This window comes from Physeter macrocephalus, chromosome 2 (assembly GCF_002837175.3).
Source record: "Physeter macrocephalus isolate SW-GA chromosome 2, ASM283717v5, whole genome shotgun sequence".
Classification (NCBI taxonomy): domain Eukaryota; kingdom Metazoa; phylum Chordata; class Mammalia; order Artiodactyla; family Physeteridae; genus Physeter; species Physeter macrocephalus.
This window is the reverse complement of record NC_041215.1, coordinates 84,479,508-84,495,574: the sequence shown is the minus strand read 5'-3', so window position 1 is coordinate 84,495,574 and position 16,067 is coordinate 84,479,508. Positions and strand designations below refer to the sequence as shown.

Sequence of the window (16,067 nt, the reverse complement as noted above, 5' to 3'; positions counted from 1 at the left end):
AAAGTGAATCAGTTATACATATACATATATCCCCATATGTCCTCCCTCTTGCGTCTCCCTCCCTCCCACCCTCCCTATTCCACCCCTCTAGGTGGTCACAAAGCTAAAGCATTTTTTTTTAAGGCTACTTTTTGCTCTCTTCCAGGTGATTTTTAAACTCAAACTGCCATATTTTTTTAATTCATCATGTAAATTCTGTTATAGCTGTTAGGTCCATTTATAACTTTGCCATGTTTCAATGTGTAAAGTAATTCCAGTGAATCATGCACCAGAAGCATGAGCATCAAGACTCTTAGCTGACTAATAAGCTGCATTTGAAAAACTACCTTGAGGCCCATCAAAAATAGTAGCATTTTAAGAAATGACTTAATTTGCCTACATGGAAAATTTTTGATATCATGAACACATATATGTGTAATGCTCATGTATTGACATAGGGGCATTTTAAAGCAGCTACAACCCAAGCACTCTACTTCTGTTTCATGATATTTGATAGAATCTGAATTGGGCCCAAAGAGAATCAGAGTCTAGAGTATACTTATTTTCTTCCTGGAGTCACCACTTTTCTCTTTGGTAATATAGAAAGATTGGGAGTTGATGGGTTTTATACATACATATTCCAAAGCCAGTAAATATGAAATGCCATGGCCAGAACTCTGGCCTTGAAGGAATCCAGAAGACACCATTCACATTAAACCATATGTCAGTGGTGCTTCCCACACACACAGTTGTACAGTGTGGCAACCCTGGACAGGCCATAGCAACCTGGAGTGTTTCACTTAGCTGTAAATTATAAATTAGCAAAGACGTTGTGTCTTTTTGAACTGAAAATCTCCTAACGGTTATAATTTTGTCTGGACTTTGTTTTCAACAGATCCCAGTAGATGAGGATTGAACGAAGTGATATCAAAGCCAGTAGTATGTCATTACTGATATTGCAGGCCTTAACATTGCAAATATCAGCAGAAAGACTTATCTTTGGATTAAGTAAGCCTTTCTCTTGGGTGCATCTTATGTTTATGTTGTAGCTTTGTCTCTGAGAGCGTGTGATCTTATCACTGAGACAAACATATGCAAAAAACATTTTAAGAGTTGAATGTAGCCTTATGTTAAAGCAAAGATTCAAGTAATTATTTAGCTTTTACTCAGTAATCTCTAGTTTGTTTCTAGTATGTTTGACTATGGTATTTTAAGTGCTATGCATCTCAAATGATTAAATCTTCTATATAAATAATTTAGTTGTCCTTTGACTATAGGATTATAGTTTGGAGCAGAGGATAAAATCTGTGATGTAAAAGCAACATCTTTCTTATAACCATCTATAGAAAAGATGCCTACAAGTAGAACATTTGTAGAACACTATGATATGTTTTCTGTTTTACACAGGACAATAATGTTTGAGGTAGCATTATGCAGCAGTCTTTCCCTATTGTTCCTTTTATATGTCTGTGTTCTAGTGATACTGAAAAGCAGATGTGCCCAGGAAACACTGCATAATTCATAGGATTTCATTGCTCGGCACGTGCGGGTCCCTCTACCTGAAATGCCTCCCCCTGCACACTGACCCTTCAGCACCCTGCCCCCGAAGCAGGGCTCAGCCTTGATGTTCCTTTTCCATGAAGCTTCCAGGATACCCCTCCAATCTGCAGAAATTTACCTCTCCTCTGACTCCCATACTTCTTTGTTCCAGTTTACCTTCCATTTTACAGTTTTACTCTCTGCTTTGGGTTATAGTTATTTGCATGTCCGTCTTTTCTTCCAACTACCATTCTTCTGAGTAGGGGTCTTTGTTTTTAATCTTTCACAATGTCTAGCACATGGCAAGTGCTAAATAATTCTTTGTGGAATAAATAATCAGGTTTCCCCCTTGTTAGTTTAGCCTGTTTTACGGTAGTTCGTTTGACATCTGTTTTATTTGGCATTTTAGTATATAGAGTATATACTTTTTTTCTGAAAAGTAACTGACCTCCGCTCTTTCCCATCTAACACTGCTTAACACATTGAAATCTAATGTCTCAAAAAAACAGATGCCAATAGTTTTAATGATACACTTTCTGTAATTAAGGGAACAGTTCCAATTACTTTTTAAGATGCAAAAAGATTGGGTCCATTGGTAAATAAATACTGAGAACTTTCTCCAGTGACATTACTCTATCCCAGCCACTTGCCAGTTTGGGTTTGGACTGTTCTTTCTATACAAAGTAAACACAGTTTAACATCTTGTTTCAAGATCCTATCCACCTCTCTGAAGTCCAAAATAGAAATAAGGTAAAAAAACAGAAATGGGAGCTCAGTGAATTATAGAATTGCTCATTATTGCATTTTTATTTGTAAAGCAATACATTATCTCATTATTTATCTTTTTTATTTGGACCAGTAGGGTCCTGAAAGATGTAGAGGATTTTGGAAAGTGAGGGGCTTTAGTAACAAAGATGGAGATGAATGGAAGAGAAAATTCCAAGATGTCATTTCCTGTCAAAGCTATTCCTCTACCATTGGGTGGTCAGGTAGCTACTGGAGTGACCTCTGAAAGAAAAACTTAGATACCAGTGAATTCCCGTGTGGAGGTCAGTATGGTGGTTTGGGCAGCTCTCTAATTCTGGCAATTCTTGGCAAGGGGTTTCTTTGATCACTGCCAATTTGGGGTGTATAGCAGCACTTTGGGGAGGAAATTAGAAAGCAGGCCATTAGTGCTAGACAAATAGGTGTCTGCTGACTAGTCACGGAGGTGTAAAATATTATAAGTCCGTTTGGTTAACCAAGTCTCTCAGAAGTGATCCGAGAACCATCGTTGATTGGGCTTGATTGTGTTGCCTCGTTCATGGGTTTTCTGGCTCTTGTCCTTGTTTCTTTCATTCCTCAATTAAGGAGATTCCCAGATAACGAAGGCAGGCTAATCGTGTTACTATTTTAACAGTGTCTCCATTTCACTTGAAGATCTTCCCAGGATTTAGAAGCTGTTGACACCTCAGATACAGTACTGAGGACAGCATAGTGCTACTACCAAGAATACCACAGGGTAATTGGAAAGATGCCAAGTGTGAATGAGTGGCGTCTGCCACTGTCTTAATTCCAAATCTTTCCCAAACAGTAGTCAGTACAGGCTAAGAAGCCTTGTTTCGCTTTTCTCCATGCCCCAGAACTCAAAAGGAAAGTGAATCATGGCTCTGGAGAGCTCTTTCCAACTTGGCATCCAGTGAGTGGCCCTCAGCTGGCTCTTTATCCCAAGTGCTAATTGATACTGTTAACTTTCTGCAGTGATGCCAGGAAATAGTAATGAGGAAATGACACTGCTTATCTTGTGCAAGGAGGTTTTATTTAGAGAACTATATGTTTGTTTAGCCAAAGCGCACTAAAGTAACATCTCACTGTTTAGTATACTTGGAAAGATGAATTATTAGATCTCCTGATATCTAGAAGAAATTGTTACATACCTAAGAAGTGGGCCTTTCTTAGCTTCTCAACAGAAGGATCAGGCCTAATGTACTCTACTGGTATATTTCCTATGAATTAAGAAGGTATTCCCTACTCATAGAAACTTCTGTTAAAATATAATCCTTCACTGAGTCATGAAAAGCAGTATGCTTTCTTTGTGCGTAATTTTTGTGTAATGTTTTACTTCTAATAAAATTATATTGTTTAATTAGTGTGAGAATGTATATGTCTAACGTGCGGGTATATAGTTAAATAGGAATACACACGTAAGCATTTCAGATCCCCATAATGGCTTCTCCACCTATGTGTGTGGCCTTGGATGAGTTGTTTAGCTTCTTGTGCCCAGTTTTCTATCTGTACCTGCCTCACAGGGCACTGTGAAGCTTACATGAGAGAAACATGTATTACATTTCAAGCTGTTCTTGTCAGAGGCTCAGTAATATCAGCCATTATTATTATTTCTTCATGTTATCAATTTTTAAATTTTTATTTGTCTATTTTCTTAATTTATATCTACCCAACTATATTTGCTGGGTTTAACCATTCTCAGAGGGTGATAAGACTCAAAATAATGTTACACTTTTCTCCTCTCTTGGGATTGGGTTTGGGTTTCAGCTTGACAGAGAACAGCATGAGAAGTCCTTGAGCAAACGAACCAAGAGCCATGATAAGTCAATGGTGGTCTAAAACAATATTTACGAAAAGATATTCAGGAAGTTAGGGACTGTGTATACAGTCAATACAAGTCTGTTGACCTTGGGTGATTGGGGTTATGGGCTAGGAAAATCACGTCTCTAATTGAAATGTAGAATTAAAACCTGGCTCCTTTGTCCATTGCCACTCCTACCTACCTACCTACCTACACGCACTCATGCATACACACATACGTACCACCTATATTCTGCTTGTTGAGGAAAATGGATGAAAATATCAGTATAATCATCTTCAAACACATACAGGTGTATATACGGAAAACTGATGTAAGAAGAAAAGTTATTATTTTAGAAATCCTCTAACAGAAACTCATTTTATATGACAGGTTTATCATCCTGTTCACCTTTATAACTACGCTAATATACCATATAATATATGTTTTAGTTTGTTTTTTACATATATGTTTTAGTTTGTGTATATTTTCAGGGTCTATTAAAAATGAAATTGAAGCAAGTATACTTAGATTCTTTTGTTAATATGTTCATTATACTAGATGCCGAAATGATAAAATCCTTATTCTTTATGCAGAGGGGAATTTTCCAAATGTCAGCTTACTGACTAAATGTTTTCTTGTTTTGCTATAATTTGTTTTTGTGTTTTGAAAATTTTTAATATTCACTTGCCTTGATCGCTTTTCTTTCTTTTGATCTAGTACTGAAGTCACAGTTTCACCTATGCTTTTTGTATAAGTGAATGTAATACTAACTGACTTTGACTTCAGAATCACATCTGAGATCAGAAACAAGCATTGTCCCTACCTCCTTTGTGGCTAATATTGTCTATTCTTAGAACTGGGATCATCAAAATGACACACGAAGCGCGTGTAGATGGCTCCAAAATGTAGTACCATTTCTACTCACTAGCAGGTTGCTTTGTCATATCACTTGCTCTCAGAGCAGAGCCAAGAGGAACGTAGGTGCAGGGAAGACAGATTTGTAGCTGAAGGGAAACTAAACGGAGTGACTGTGGAAGGACACGCCCGGGTAGGACACTCAAAGAGGCTTGCTGCCAGCCAAACGTTTGACAAGTAACCCCTGATGGGGCAGTGGTGGGAGGGCACTAATGACAAAGTTCACCTTCGCCCCAATTTTGTTCTGACCCTGTTGTCCACTCGTATAATGTCTGGTTTTGAAAGACACAGATCCTCTGTGTTGTATAGAAGGTTTCAATATGCAAAAAACTCTTAGATACCGGTCTACTATTCATTAAATGCCAAAACCATGGTTGAGCGCTGAGCTGTAAATGTCTGTGGTGCCTATGACTGAATGTATTTTTTCCTGCATGATCATCCATTGTGCTGTTTGTAAGTAGCAAAAAAATGAGCCTGATTTGTTCTCCTTTGTAGAGCCAGGCCGAGGCCCACTACAAAGGAAGTAAACATGCCAAGAAGGTCAAAGCACTAGAGGCAACGAAAAATAAACCCAAAATGGTTTCTTCCAAGGACAGCGCAAAGGCTAATCCCAGCTGCTCCGTCACTCCAATCACAGGCAACAGCTCTGACAAATCAGGTCAATGACACTTTTTGTTCTTTACATTCTTTGTGTTCCTCCTGGTCCTCTGGCCTCACCCCATCCTCCTCCCCTCTGCTGTTGCATGTTACTCTCCATGATTTGTTTTTGTAATATTAATATGTTCCCTTCACAGGAAGGGTTATGTGTTTGCACAGAATCTAAGCATTTGATATGTTACCATTCCATGTTGTTAAATATATACATTTAAGTGTATATGTGTGTGTGTAAATATATATATATATAAGTATATATGTATGAAAATAAGTGGAGGCTTCTTGGTCACATTGTGTTTAGACAAAAATCAAGAAATGGATCTAAAATACTGAGTTTATTATTCCTCTCTTTCATTTTACACTTGGTTTTTGCTATGGACTTTTTCAGTGAAGGAATCCTTAAATTTGTTTATTAACAGACATTTTCATATTTTCTTACCCCAGTAACAGGGGGTAGAAGGGCAAAAAGGTAAAGTTTTCTGAGAGAGAGGCATTAGTAAGTGAATCTGGAAATGTGTTCAATAATGAGAGATTTTGATTCTTTAAGATCTTCATAGAGTTCTCCTCAGACTTACAAATGAACTCAAAGATTTTAAAGGAACTTTTCACAGTTATGAACTAACAGAAGAACTTTATAAATTGGAAATGGGCTACTAGTGGAAGTGCCTCTTAAGCAGAGTATTTCATAGTTCCAGTGAATCAGCAGGTTTTCTGAGTAGGTTCAAACTGAATGATTCAGGGAGAAGAGAAAACATATATTTTTCCAGCAGGTATGCCATGAAATTGGGTGTTTAATAGGCTTTCACACTTTCACATTCGCCCATCAGGACCCAAGATGGGTAAGTCACCTTGTTGCAGTGACTAACTGAGGAACAGTGCCTAGTAAGGGGAACTAAGGGAATAGATCCCTTTTTCTTATGTTTGATTCTCTTGGGCTTCCCTGGTGGCGCAGTGGTTGAGAGTCCGCCTGCCAATGCAGGGGACACGGGTTCGTGCCCTGGTCCGGGAAGATCCCACATGCCGCAGAGCGGCTGGGCCCGTGAGCCATGGCCGCTGAGCCTGCCCGTCCGGAGCCTGTGCTCCGCAACGGGAGAGGCCACAACAGTAAGAGGCCCGTGTACCGCAAAAAAAAAAAGCTCCCACAGCTTTGTCAGAGTCATAAAATTTTTTGGTAACTTGTTTTGATTTCCTTTATAACCCCATTTTAGAAGTTAGGAGACACGAAGACCAGTCCTTCATAAACAGTCTAGGTGGGATGTAGAGGGAAGCGGGAGGGATGAGGAAGAACTGTGGTACTTAATTAACTGTTTTATTTCAGACAACACTGCCTCTAAGGAGTCAGCCAAAAATTAGAGTAATAGTCACAGTGAAAAGTCATGGTTGATTGACAGTTCTTAAGAGACTGAAATTCCCTAGCACTGGTCTTTTTCTTCTGAATGAAGTGTTCTATCAAGTGGGCTTAAGCAGTATCTGTGGGATTCTGAGATAGTTGAGTGAAAAGTAAATATGTTAGTAACTTGATGTCTCAGCTACCAGATTTCAAAATCCAGGCATTCACAACATCCATAGGATTGACTAATTCAATTTCCATTCTCATACTTTAGCATCAATAACTTAGCAAGAGAATTGTTCAATGAGGGCAAATCCTGAGGAACAGGAAATAGCCAGATGTTTAGGGAGGGAGCTTCTGGGAGTGCAGCATCCTGGGATTCACTGAGCATCAGTCAAGGAAGAGAGTGATTTCAGAGTATCTGACAAGGAGCGTGCGAGCCACAGATGACCTCTCTTTGCTCCTTGAGAGCACAGATTATTTATTCTAAGAAGTGGCCTAACAATCTTCCAAGAGCTATTGATAGAAAAGCCTTTTTACCTCCTATTTTAGCAACTGGGACAACCATTTTTTTTTGATGCATTTGGAGACATAATTTAGATCATGTTGTAACTGGATCTGTGCAATACAAAGAAATTTGCTATAATGGAGCTATCAGATATAAAAAGTTTAGGGTATCATGGAAAGCTTTCCTTTTTTTTTTCTCTCAAGTCAGTAAACAAAATGAGTTTAAACTACAGTAACAGGAATTTCATTTATTATAAGAAGCTCTGACCACATGATTGAAAAAAAATTAAATATGTTTTATTTCAGGCAGGATAGCTGTCCTATTCACTTTTTAGAAGTTGGAGTAGAATTAAATGTAAAATCCAAAGAAATAGCTTTCTGGTCTCCTAGGATCTATCCCAGCTTTTAATGATGCATCAGTGGGAGTTCAAAACTTGGTAGGAAGGAGGAAAAAGGTGCTTTGGGAGAATTGGGATCAAGACACAGCAAGCATTAGGCAGCTTCAGGAAGATGGCTAGAACATATTGGCCAGACACTGTACCCAAATTTCTCCCTAGAGTTCAAGTGTCATAATGCCATATGACACAACACTTCCCTGTGATAATATGCCCCATACATCAAGTTGACAGCACTTAACCACTCATAAGAAGCTCAAAAAAAAAAAAAAAAAAACAGAGCCTTTGGAAGACCTTATTTCTTGAAAATAATAAAATATTTTGATAAGCAACCTAACGGTAAAATATTGTGATAGTCGACCTAATCATCCATATGTCTAGTCTTTAGCACAAGATTTTTTTTAATTGATTAGATATCAAGATGGGGAAAATACATTTGTAGCTCAAAGTATATAAAACCATTTAGAGCTAAACAGCTTTTAATCAGTTGCTGTCTAAAAAGACGAAAAGAGATGGAATGATTCAAAATGCTATAGATATATTTATAAATGCAATTAAGAGCAAAGATGATGGAACCAGCATGTTCTGCTTAAAATATAACAATAGGAACACCTTGAATTTGTTCAGTTGATAAAATCCAGTCACATAAATGTTTTCGTATGACCCCCTCAACAACCCTGTGACTGGTAAGGCTGATATTAGTATCCCTCTTTCACATATGCACACAACAAACTCTATATCCATTTATTCATTTAACAAATATGTATTATCTATACTAAGTAGTATATTACCTCTGTAACATTTGCCATTTCAAGCGTGCAACAATGAACAGAAAGACATGTTCTTGCCCTCAAGAGATTCCAAAAGAAAAATAATATATAGTCGCCACCTTCAAGCTGCTCCCAAAAATGTGGCAGCAGTGAAGAACCTGGGTCTTAGAAAGATTAAATGGCTTGTGTGAGGCTTTAAATGGCTTGCACACTCATATCCCAGTAGAGTCAGAGCAGGAACTCAGGGCTTCTTGTTCCATGAATATTCCACTATTCCCCTTACTTCTAAGCTTCTGTGACTCAGAAGAGTAAATTCAAGTACAGTGTCCCAATGGGAAAAGTCAGAAACCACTAATCCACTTTTTCAAAGAATTAATGATTAGGACTATATATTACTTTTAAATTGTTTTCTGACTGTTGATATTTTTCAGTAGGAGCTATGGCAGTGACAGGGTCATTGAGGCTTTGTTTTATTGATAATCCTTAGTTTCTGTGCAGTGTGTTGTCTGCATCATTTAACTGTAAGAGAACAAAGCTTTAGAAGTTACAGATCTTTTCAAGGCCAAGTTTGAATGAAAACACTCATTTCAGGTAAATGACAAGTATTCTTTTTTTTTTTTTTTTTTTTTTTTGCGGTACGCGGGCCTCACACTGTTGTGGCCTCTCCCGTTGCGGAGCACAGGATCCGGACGCGCAGGCTCAGCGGCCATGGCTCACGGGCCCAGCCGCTCCGCGGCGTGGGATCTTCCCGGACTGGGGCACGAACCCATGTCCCCTGCATCGGCAGGCGGACTCTCAACCACTGCGCCACCAGGGAAGCCCCAATGACAAGTATTCTTAAAGCTCCTCCTTGACAGCTGTAGACTTTATGTGACTAGAGCCAAACACACTCACTGAGATGGAGGTCAGCAGTGGGCAAGGGCATGACCAATATAGCAGAGCCTTGAACTGCCTCCTAAAGGGTCCAGTGGATTAGCCTGAATGCTGTCTGCATTTTCGGTAGCATTTTGAATCATCCCATCTAAAAGATTTCCACTGGGGACAGGGACATTGTTTTGTTTATCCCACACCCATGACTATACCATGGAACCAGAGATGACAGTATCAGAAAAGACTTAAGAAGGAAGGAAAGAAGTGAGGATACCTCAAAACTCATTTTAGTTTTCAGCATAATGTGCTTTTGCATGGCGGCAGTTCCTCAGGTGTGAACCCAGAGCAGTATCAACTAGTACATCAGTATGATTTGCCTGAAAAGGCTGCAGTTCACCTTTTTATGGTCATCCTGTTATGTTATGAAAGTACATTTTTCAATTTTGTCAAAGAGGCTTTCTGCCAAAGATACAAATGGAGACCCTCGCCTTGTCATTTTTATGGGTTTCCCTGTGTGTTTCACAGTTTTTATGTGTTGTTACAAATGGCGCCAAGTTTCCCAAATGACAACTTCTCATTGCCACCGACTGCTGCAGGACTCCATTGATTAGCCAGCAAGGTCTTTGTGAATGCCTCTTTCCTGCATTTCTGTCTCTAGCAACAGGACCTTGTGCTGTTGAGTAGAAGAAAATGATAGTTTTCTGCTTTGGCAGCATCTGTCATTTATAGACCAGCGCCACCATAAATTTGGCATACATCTATCCAAATACAGGAGGCCAAGACTTAGTATCCCTCATAAAAATAATAGATTAACTATATTATGACAAACATCTTAAGTCTGAAATTCTGGGATACAATCATGTAGAACATAAATCAAGCTCCATCTGTCTAAAGAGAACAGACCGTTATACTAAGGCTCATATTTCCATGAAATGTACATATATCAGTAAGACTTTCAAAGTCAATTTAAAAAATGAAACTGCCTCCATCTTTGTCCATGCACCTTGAATTTGACAGCACCATCCTGCCAAGCAAGGCTGAAGATTCTTAGGTAGTTAAGTATTTGTCATCCTCTGGAAAGTAACTTCTGAAACTTTTGAGCATTTTATAATGCTTTGAAGTAATACTGAGCATTCATTGTCAGGTTCTTCACTTCTGAAAGCTATTTCCTAGTGTTGCTCGAAGAAAGTGAACCATAAGTTGAGACTGACTTGTGATTTACTCCTCAGTAAATCTATTAACTTATGATTTACGAGGGATATGTTATAAACCATTCTAGAAAGCAAAACCTTGAATATCTCCTTTAAAGGCTTATATCGCTGTTGAAAACTTTTCTCATCTTCAAACATATTTCACTGGTATTCATCTCTTTTGATTACAGCCTTTCTGCATCAGATAGATATTGGAATATAAAAGGACTTCGTATGTACACTGAATAATTTTATAAATGCACAACCATAGCTGTCCTTGAGATTTTAACAAAGGTTATTGCTTACATTTTTATGACGTTCAACTTATTTGCTTCAGGAAGAATCCTCTTACATTGATGTAATTTTTCTGAAATGAATAGATGAAGAAATAGAACTACTCAGTAGATATTTGTAGATTCTTTGTGCAGAGCATTGGCACTTGGCACTTTTGGGGATTCTGGGCCCAATTCTGATGATGCTTATAGCCTAACGCCACACAAATTTAACTCTATAATGTAAAGCTTAAAGTGTTTTTCATAGAAACATTTCTAAAGTATTTTCCTCTTCCCTGACGTCTTTCTCTGAGAATCAGGTTCACTGTCATGGACACCGGGCATATCATTATGCAGTAACGGTTTGGTGCTCTCATTTCTATAGACCAGCATAATCCAATAAAACATTCTGTGGTGAAGGAAATGGTCTATAATCTCGGTTGTCCAACATGAGTGCCCTGAGCCACACGTAGCTATTCAGCACTTGAATTGTGGTTTATGCTCCTGAGGAACTGAATATTTAATTTTATTTAATTTAAGTAGCCACACATGGCTACCATATTGGACAGCAGATCTATAGACAGTGGTACTCTTTGCTCTTTTGACTAGCTATGATTCTAGAGAAGGCATTAAATTCTCTGAGCCTCTCTTTTCCCATTTGTAAAGTGGGAATGCCCTCCCTACAAAACAGCAGTGTTGCATGAATCAAATGAAATGATTGTGAAAGAGCTTTGCAAAGTGTAAAGCATAATTAAAGCAACTATTATTGATATTCTTACAGTTTGCCTGTTTGTTTTTGGTCCTCCTGTGGGGTCTTATTTCAGCTGTCCCTTCTTGCCGATTTCAGTGAGAGGTGACAACTGCCCCTTGTGGTAGTCAACTATCATCATCTTTCATTATGCTGTACCTAATATAGTATATTCTAGAAAACCAGATCCAAGCTTATTAGACTTATATGCAAAAAATAACTTTAACAGCAGTACTACTAATAATGAATGTGTATCATTATGTGCTTGATACCACTGTGCTAAACATTTTATATAGATTATCTTATTTAATTATAACAATCCTTTGATGGATACTAGAAAGTGAGACCTAGAGAGGGGAAATAATGGCTCAGAGTCATTCAGATGAAAAGTAGTTTCAAGGTCTCACCCAGGTGGTCCCTCAAATTCACTACCATGATATGCTGCCTTTAGATGAAGGTTCATGGGCTTTACTGCACATGCTTTCTGAAAACTGTTTGAGATTCTTTTTCACTAGGTGACATTTCCAGAAGTCTGACACCTCAGAAAGGTGTGTTATTTCTTTCCCCATCCTATTTTACAACTGTTTTATTTTTTTAAAAATCAAGTTTTGAGGGCTTCCCTAGTGGCGCAGTGGTTGCGAGTCAGCCTGCCGATGCAGGGGACGCGGGTTCGCGCCCCGGTCCGGGAAGATCCCACATGCCGCGGAGCGGCTGGGCCCGTGAGCCATGGCCGCTGAGCCTGCGCGTCCGGAGCCTGTGCTCCGCAACGGGAGAGGCCACAACAGTGAGAGGCCCGCGTACCACACACACACAAAAAAAATCAAGTTTTGAGTGGCTTTGGATAAAGATGTTTTAACTAAGGTAGGATTTTTGAGAGCACTTACCTACTTTGCATGTATAGCATAGTAGAAAGAGCATGAGCTTGATTCACTCCACCTCTCACTGACCATATAACCTTGACCAAGTAACGTTCGCTGACCTTCTATTTCCCCATCTATAAGATGGGAGAGCTGATATCTACCTCCCAGGGTTGTTGTCAGGAATGATGAACTAATAAATGTTCCTGGCTCGCTGCCTATCACATAATAGACGCTCAATAGATAGTAGCCATAAAAAGCAACCATTTATTCAAAGAAATTTCTAGACTCTTTCCTTTTGAATCTACGATCATTTCATGCCATGCAACAGTTACATCCCTACCCTTACATCCCTTTATGTGCTTGTTTTATTAGCTCACGGTAATTATTTGCATTTGTGTTTTCATTCCAGGACATTAAGACTTGATGATCCTGACTCTCCCAGTGGGGCATTTAAAGATGTGGAATGACCTTCTTGGTCTTCCTCACATTTTTGTGTAATGGAGGAAATGTCTTTCTACTCATTCTTCCACTGATTAATGTATCTCATCCATTATGTCCCCTGCAGCTCCTGGTACTCCATCCTGCACACAGCAGTCACATAGTCAGCATATATTACATTAATATCATTAAGAACAATTTAACAGGGGAAGCTCTGGTACCCTCCCTAAAATATGGGCAGGACAAGAAGACACTGGTTAGCTCTCTTTCTTCATATTCAGTAAGATGGATGCCCCACCTCCTAGGTCAACACTCTGTTCTGTGTGTAGCTACAGTATTAAAACAAGGGACAACCCAACACATCTTCATTTGTAGAGGAAGAAAACTGGGTACTACCGTGAAGAAGCAGCCCTGCCTGGAGCCCGGGTTGGCTACGGAGATCAAAGGAGTAGGAGGGAGGCTGTAATCAGAATGAGAAACATGCCCCTGCTTGACAAGTCCCTGCTGGCTAGTCAGTAAATAAGGAGATATTTGTCAGCCCATACATTTTACTTCGAACATCTTGCACAAAAAATTCTTAGTGTGCAAATTTTATTTTGTTTCCTGTATGCTATTAATTACTTCTCCTCTAGAAATTATGTTCTTTTTCTTTTAAATGTGAAATGACAGAATTCTTGTCACAATAGAGATTATTTTATTCCTTGCTGTCAAAAATTTGAACTTTGGTCAGAGTCTTATGATGATTTTTGCCCATTTAACTAGCAAAATGACCATATCTAAGTTAAAATTATTTGTCTTCCCAAGCACAATATCTTTGTTCTTAGCTCTCTGTTAACAAATAAAATATTTTTACTCAATGTGGAAATTAATTAGTGTACTACATTTTGAGTTAAAGAAAAGTTATTTATTTTACTCTTTTCAAAAAAAATTTTACCCAGTTTTTGGACTAACCCATAGACTCAATGTTTAATATCCAGTAAAAAAATTTTTTAAGTACTTTGAAAAATCATTAGCAGATGTTCTGTTTGTATTATTTATGGCATTTTAAATGAGAACCCTTTTGGAAAGCAACATCATAGAATAAATCAAGAACCATAAAAATGTTCATTCCATTAGACCAATTAATTCCTCTTCCTGTAGTTTACATCAAGGAAATAATCCTAAATATAAAGCAAGAAAAATAAAATGATATACATGAAGACATTCATCACAACATTATTTGTATTAGTGAAAACTGAAAACAAGATGATCAATACTAGGGAAATTATTTAACTAAAGTACTTATACCCAATAGAATATTATGCAGCTTTATTTATTTATTTATTTTTGGCTGTGTTGGGTCTTCGTTTCTGTGCGAGGGCTTTCTCCAGTTGCGGCGAGCGGGGGCCACTCTTCATCGTAGTGCACGGGCCTCTCACCGTCGCGACCTCTCTTGTTGTGGAGCACGAGCTCCAGACGCGCAGGCTCAGTAGTTGTGGCTCACGGGCCCAGTTGCTCCGCGGCATGTGGGATCTTCCCAGACCAGGGCTCGAACCCGTGTCCCCTGCATTGGGAGGCAGATTCTCAACCACTGTGCCACCAGGGAAGCCCTATGCAGCTTTAAAGTAAATAAAAGTAACAACATGAAATAAGAGTGTAATACATTAAATCAAAAAGTTACAAAATATATTAAATCAAAAGTTACAAAATGGTTTGTTGGTACATGTATTTGTACATATTTATTGAGCCCTCTCTGGATAGGGCCTTGGTAGCCCCCTCATGCTAGGCACTGGGTATATGATAGTGAACCAGACAGACTTGGGCTTTGCCCTCATGAGAGCATATTCTCTGGAAGGGTAATACTGAACAAATGATGACAAGGTTGATGAAAAGAAGGGGACGCTGACCTAGTCTGGGAATGAAGGGAAGGCTTAAGCAGGGGATTTAAGCTCTCTCTACCTAGTGGGAAAAAAGATGTTAGCCAGGCAAACAAAGGCTCTGGTTTAGGGGTGGAGGGGAAGAGGATTCTCATCAGAAGGACCAGTACTCCATACAACTTGAGATGTGAAAGACTGCCCTGTTTAAACACCTGAAGCAATGAAAGGACACTTGGGGACAAGAAAAGGAATTTAGGATGTTGGTAAGGAAGGGGTTGAAATGATGGCTAGGGACAGAAATGAAGGCAGAATGAAGTGATGGGTATAAACACAGAGATTCTTAACATCTTTTTGTGCCATGTATTCCTGTGGCTGACTAGTGAAGCCTATTCTCTGAATGGTGTTTTTACATCTGTAAAATGAAATTTATAGTTTTACAAAGAATTCCAACCAGTTGTCAGTCTTTGTTATGATATGGTAATATAGCAATAATGCATTTAATAAGATCTAACTGGTCTAATATCTGCCATAATTTTGAAGTGTTGACAAACATAAACAGTATTTTAACCTTTCTATAATAACTGTAATATCTGATGAAAATATCTGACTTCTGTGGGTGACAAAGTTAAACGTACTGCCAAGACTGCTGTAGTTTGTTGCCTTCATTTATAATTGAAGGGATATGATGCATTTCAATTAGAGATAAATGAAAATATTTATATTTTTTTATCATCCAAGTTCATGGATCCTGTGAACTCATGGACCCCTTGGAAGTCCACAGACCCCAGGTTAAAAACTCCTGTTTAGTATGAGAAGATAATGGGTTTTTTTTCTCTGTTCTCCATAGACTATGTTACTTGCATAATAGCTTTTTCTAATGACTTGATGAGGTTTATATACCTTGGGGCACAGGTAGGATGGGAAAGAAACTCATAACCATTTGTTTTGTATTATAGTTGGGAGGCTCACAGTCTGCAATACAATGTCATATCTCTTTCTTGTTCAGTTTCCTCATGGTCACAGTCATAAGTCCCTATGTTGCAGTATCCCTAAGGGACCTCGTGTGAAGAGACACCCCAGGCAAACCCCTTTGGAGGCCTAGGCCTCTTGAATTAATCTCTCTCTCTCTTTTTTTTTTTTTTTTTTTTTTGCGGTACGCGGGCCTCTCACTGTTGTGG

The 16,067-nt window shown here is 38.7% G+C and overlaps 1 protein-coding gene across 23 annotated transcripts in view; it reads left to right on the top strand.

Moving 5' to 3' along the window:
- The window catches only part of ZNF385B (zinc finger protein 385B), a 167,109-nt gene that overhangs the window by 127,569 nt on the left and 23,473 nt on the right, over positions 1 to 16,067 (top strand). For 22 of the 23 annotated variants that reach the window (XR_008618779.1, XM_028479727.2, XM_028479695.2 and 19 more), the window contains one exon: positions 5,495 to 5,657. The exons of the other annotated variant lie outside the window; for it this stretch is intronic. Coding sequence is in view for 21 of the 22 variants with exons in the window: in XM_028479727.2 (XP_028335528.1) it covers positions 5,495 to 5,657 (163 nt within the window). In the remaining variant the exon portion in view is untranslated. The remainder of the gene's footprint in view (positions 1 to 5,494; positions 5,658 to 16,067) is intronic. 23 annotated transcript variants of the gene reach the window in all.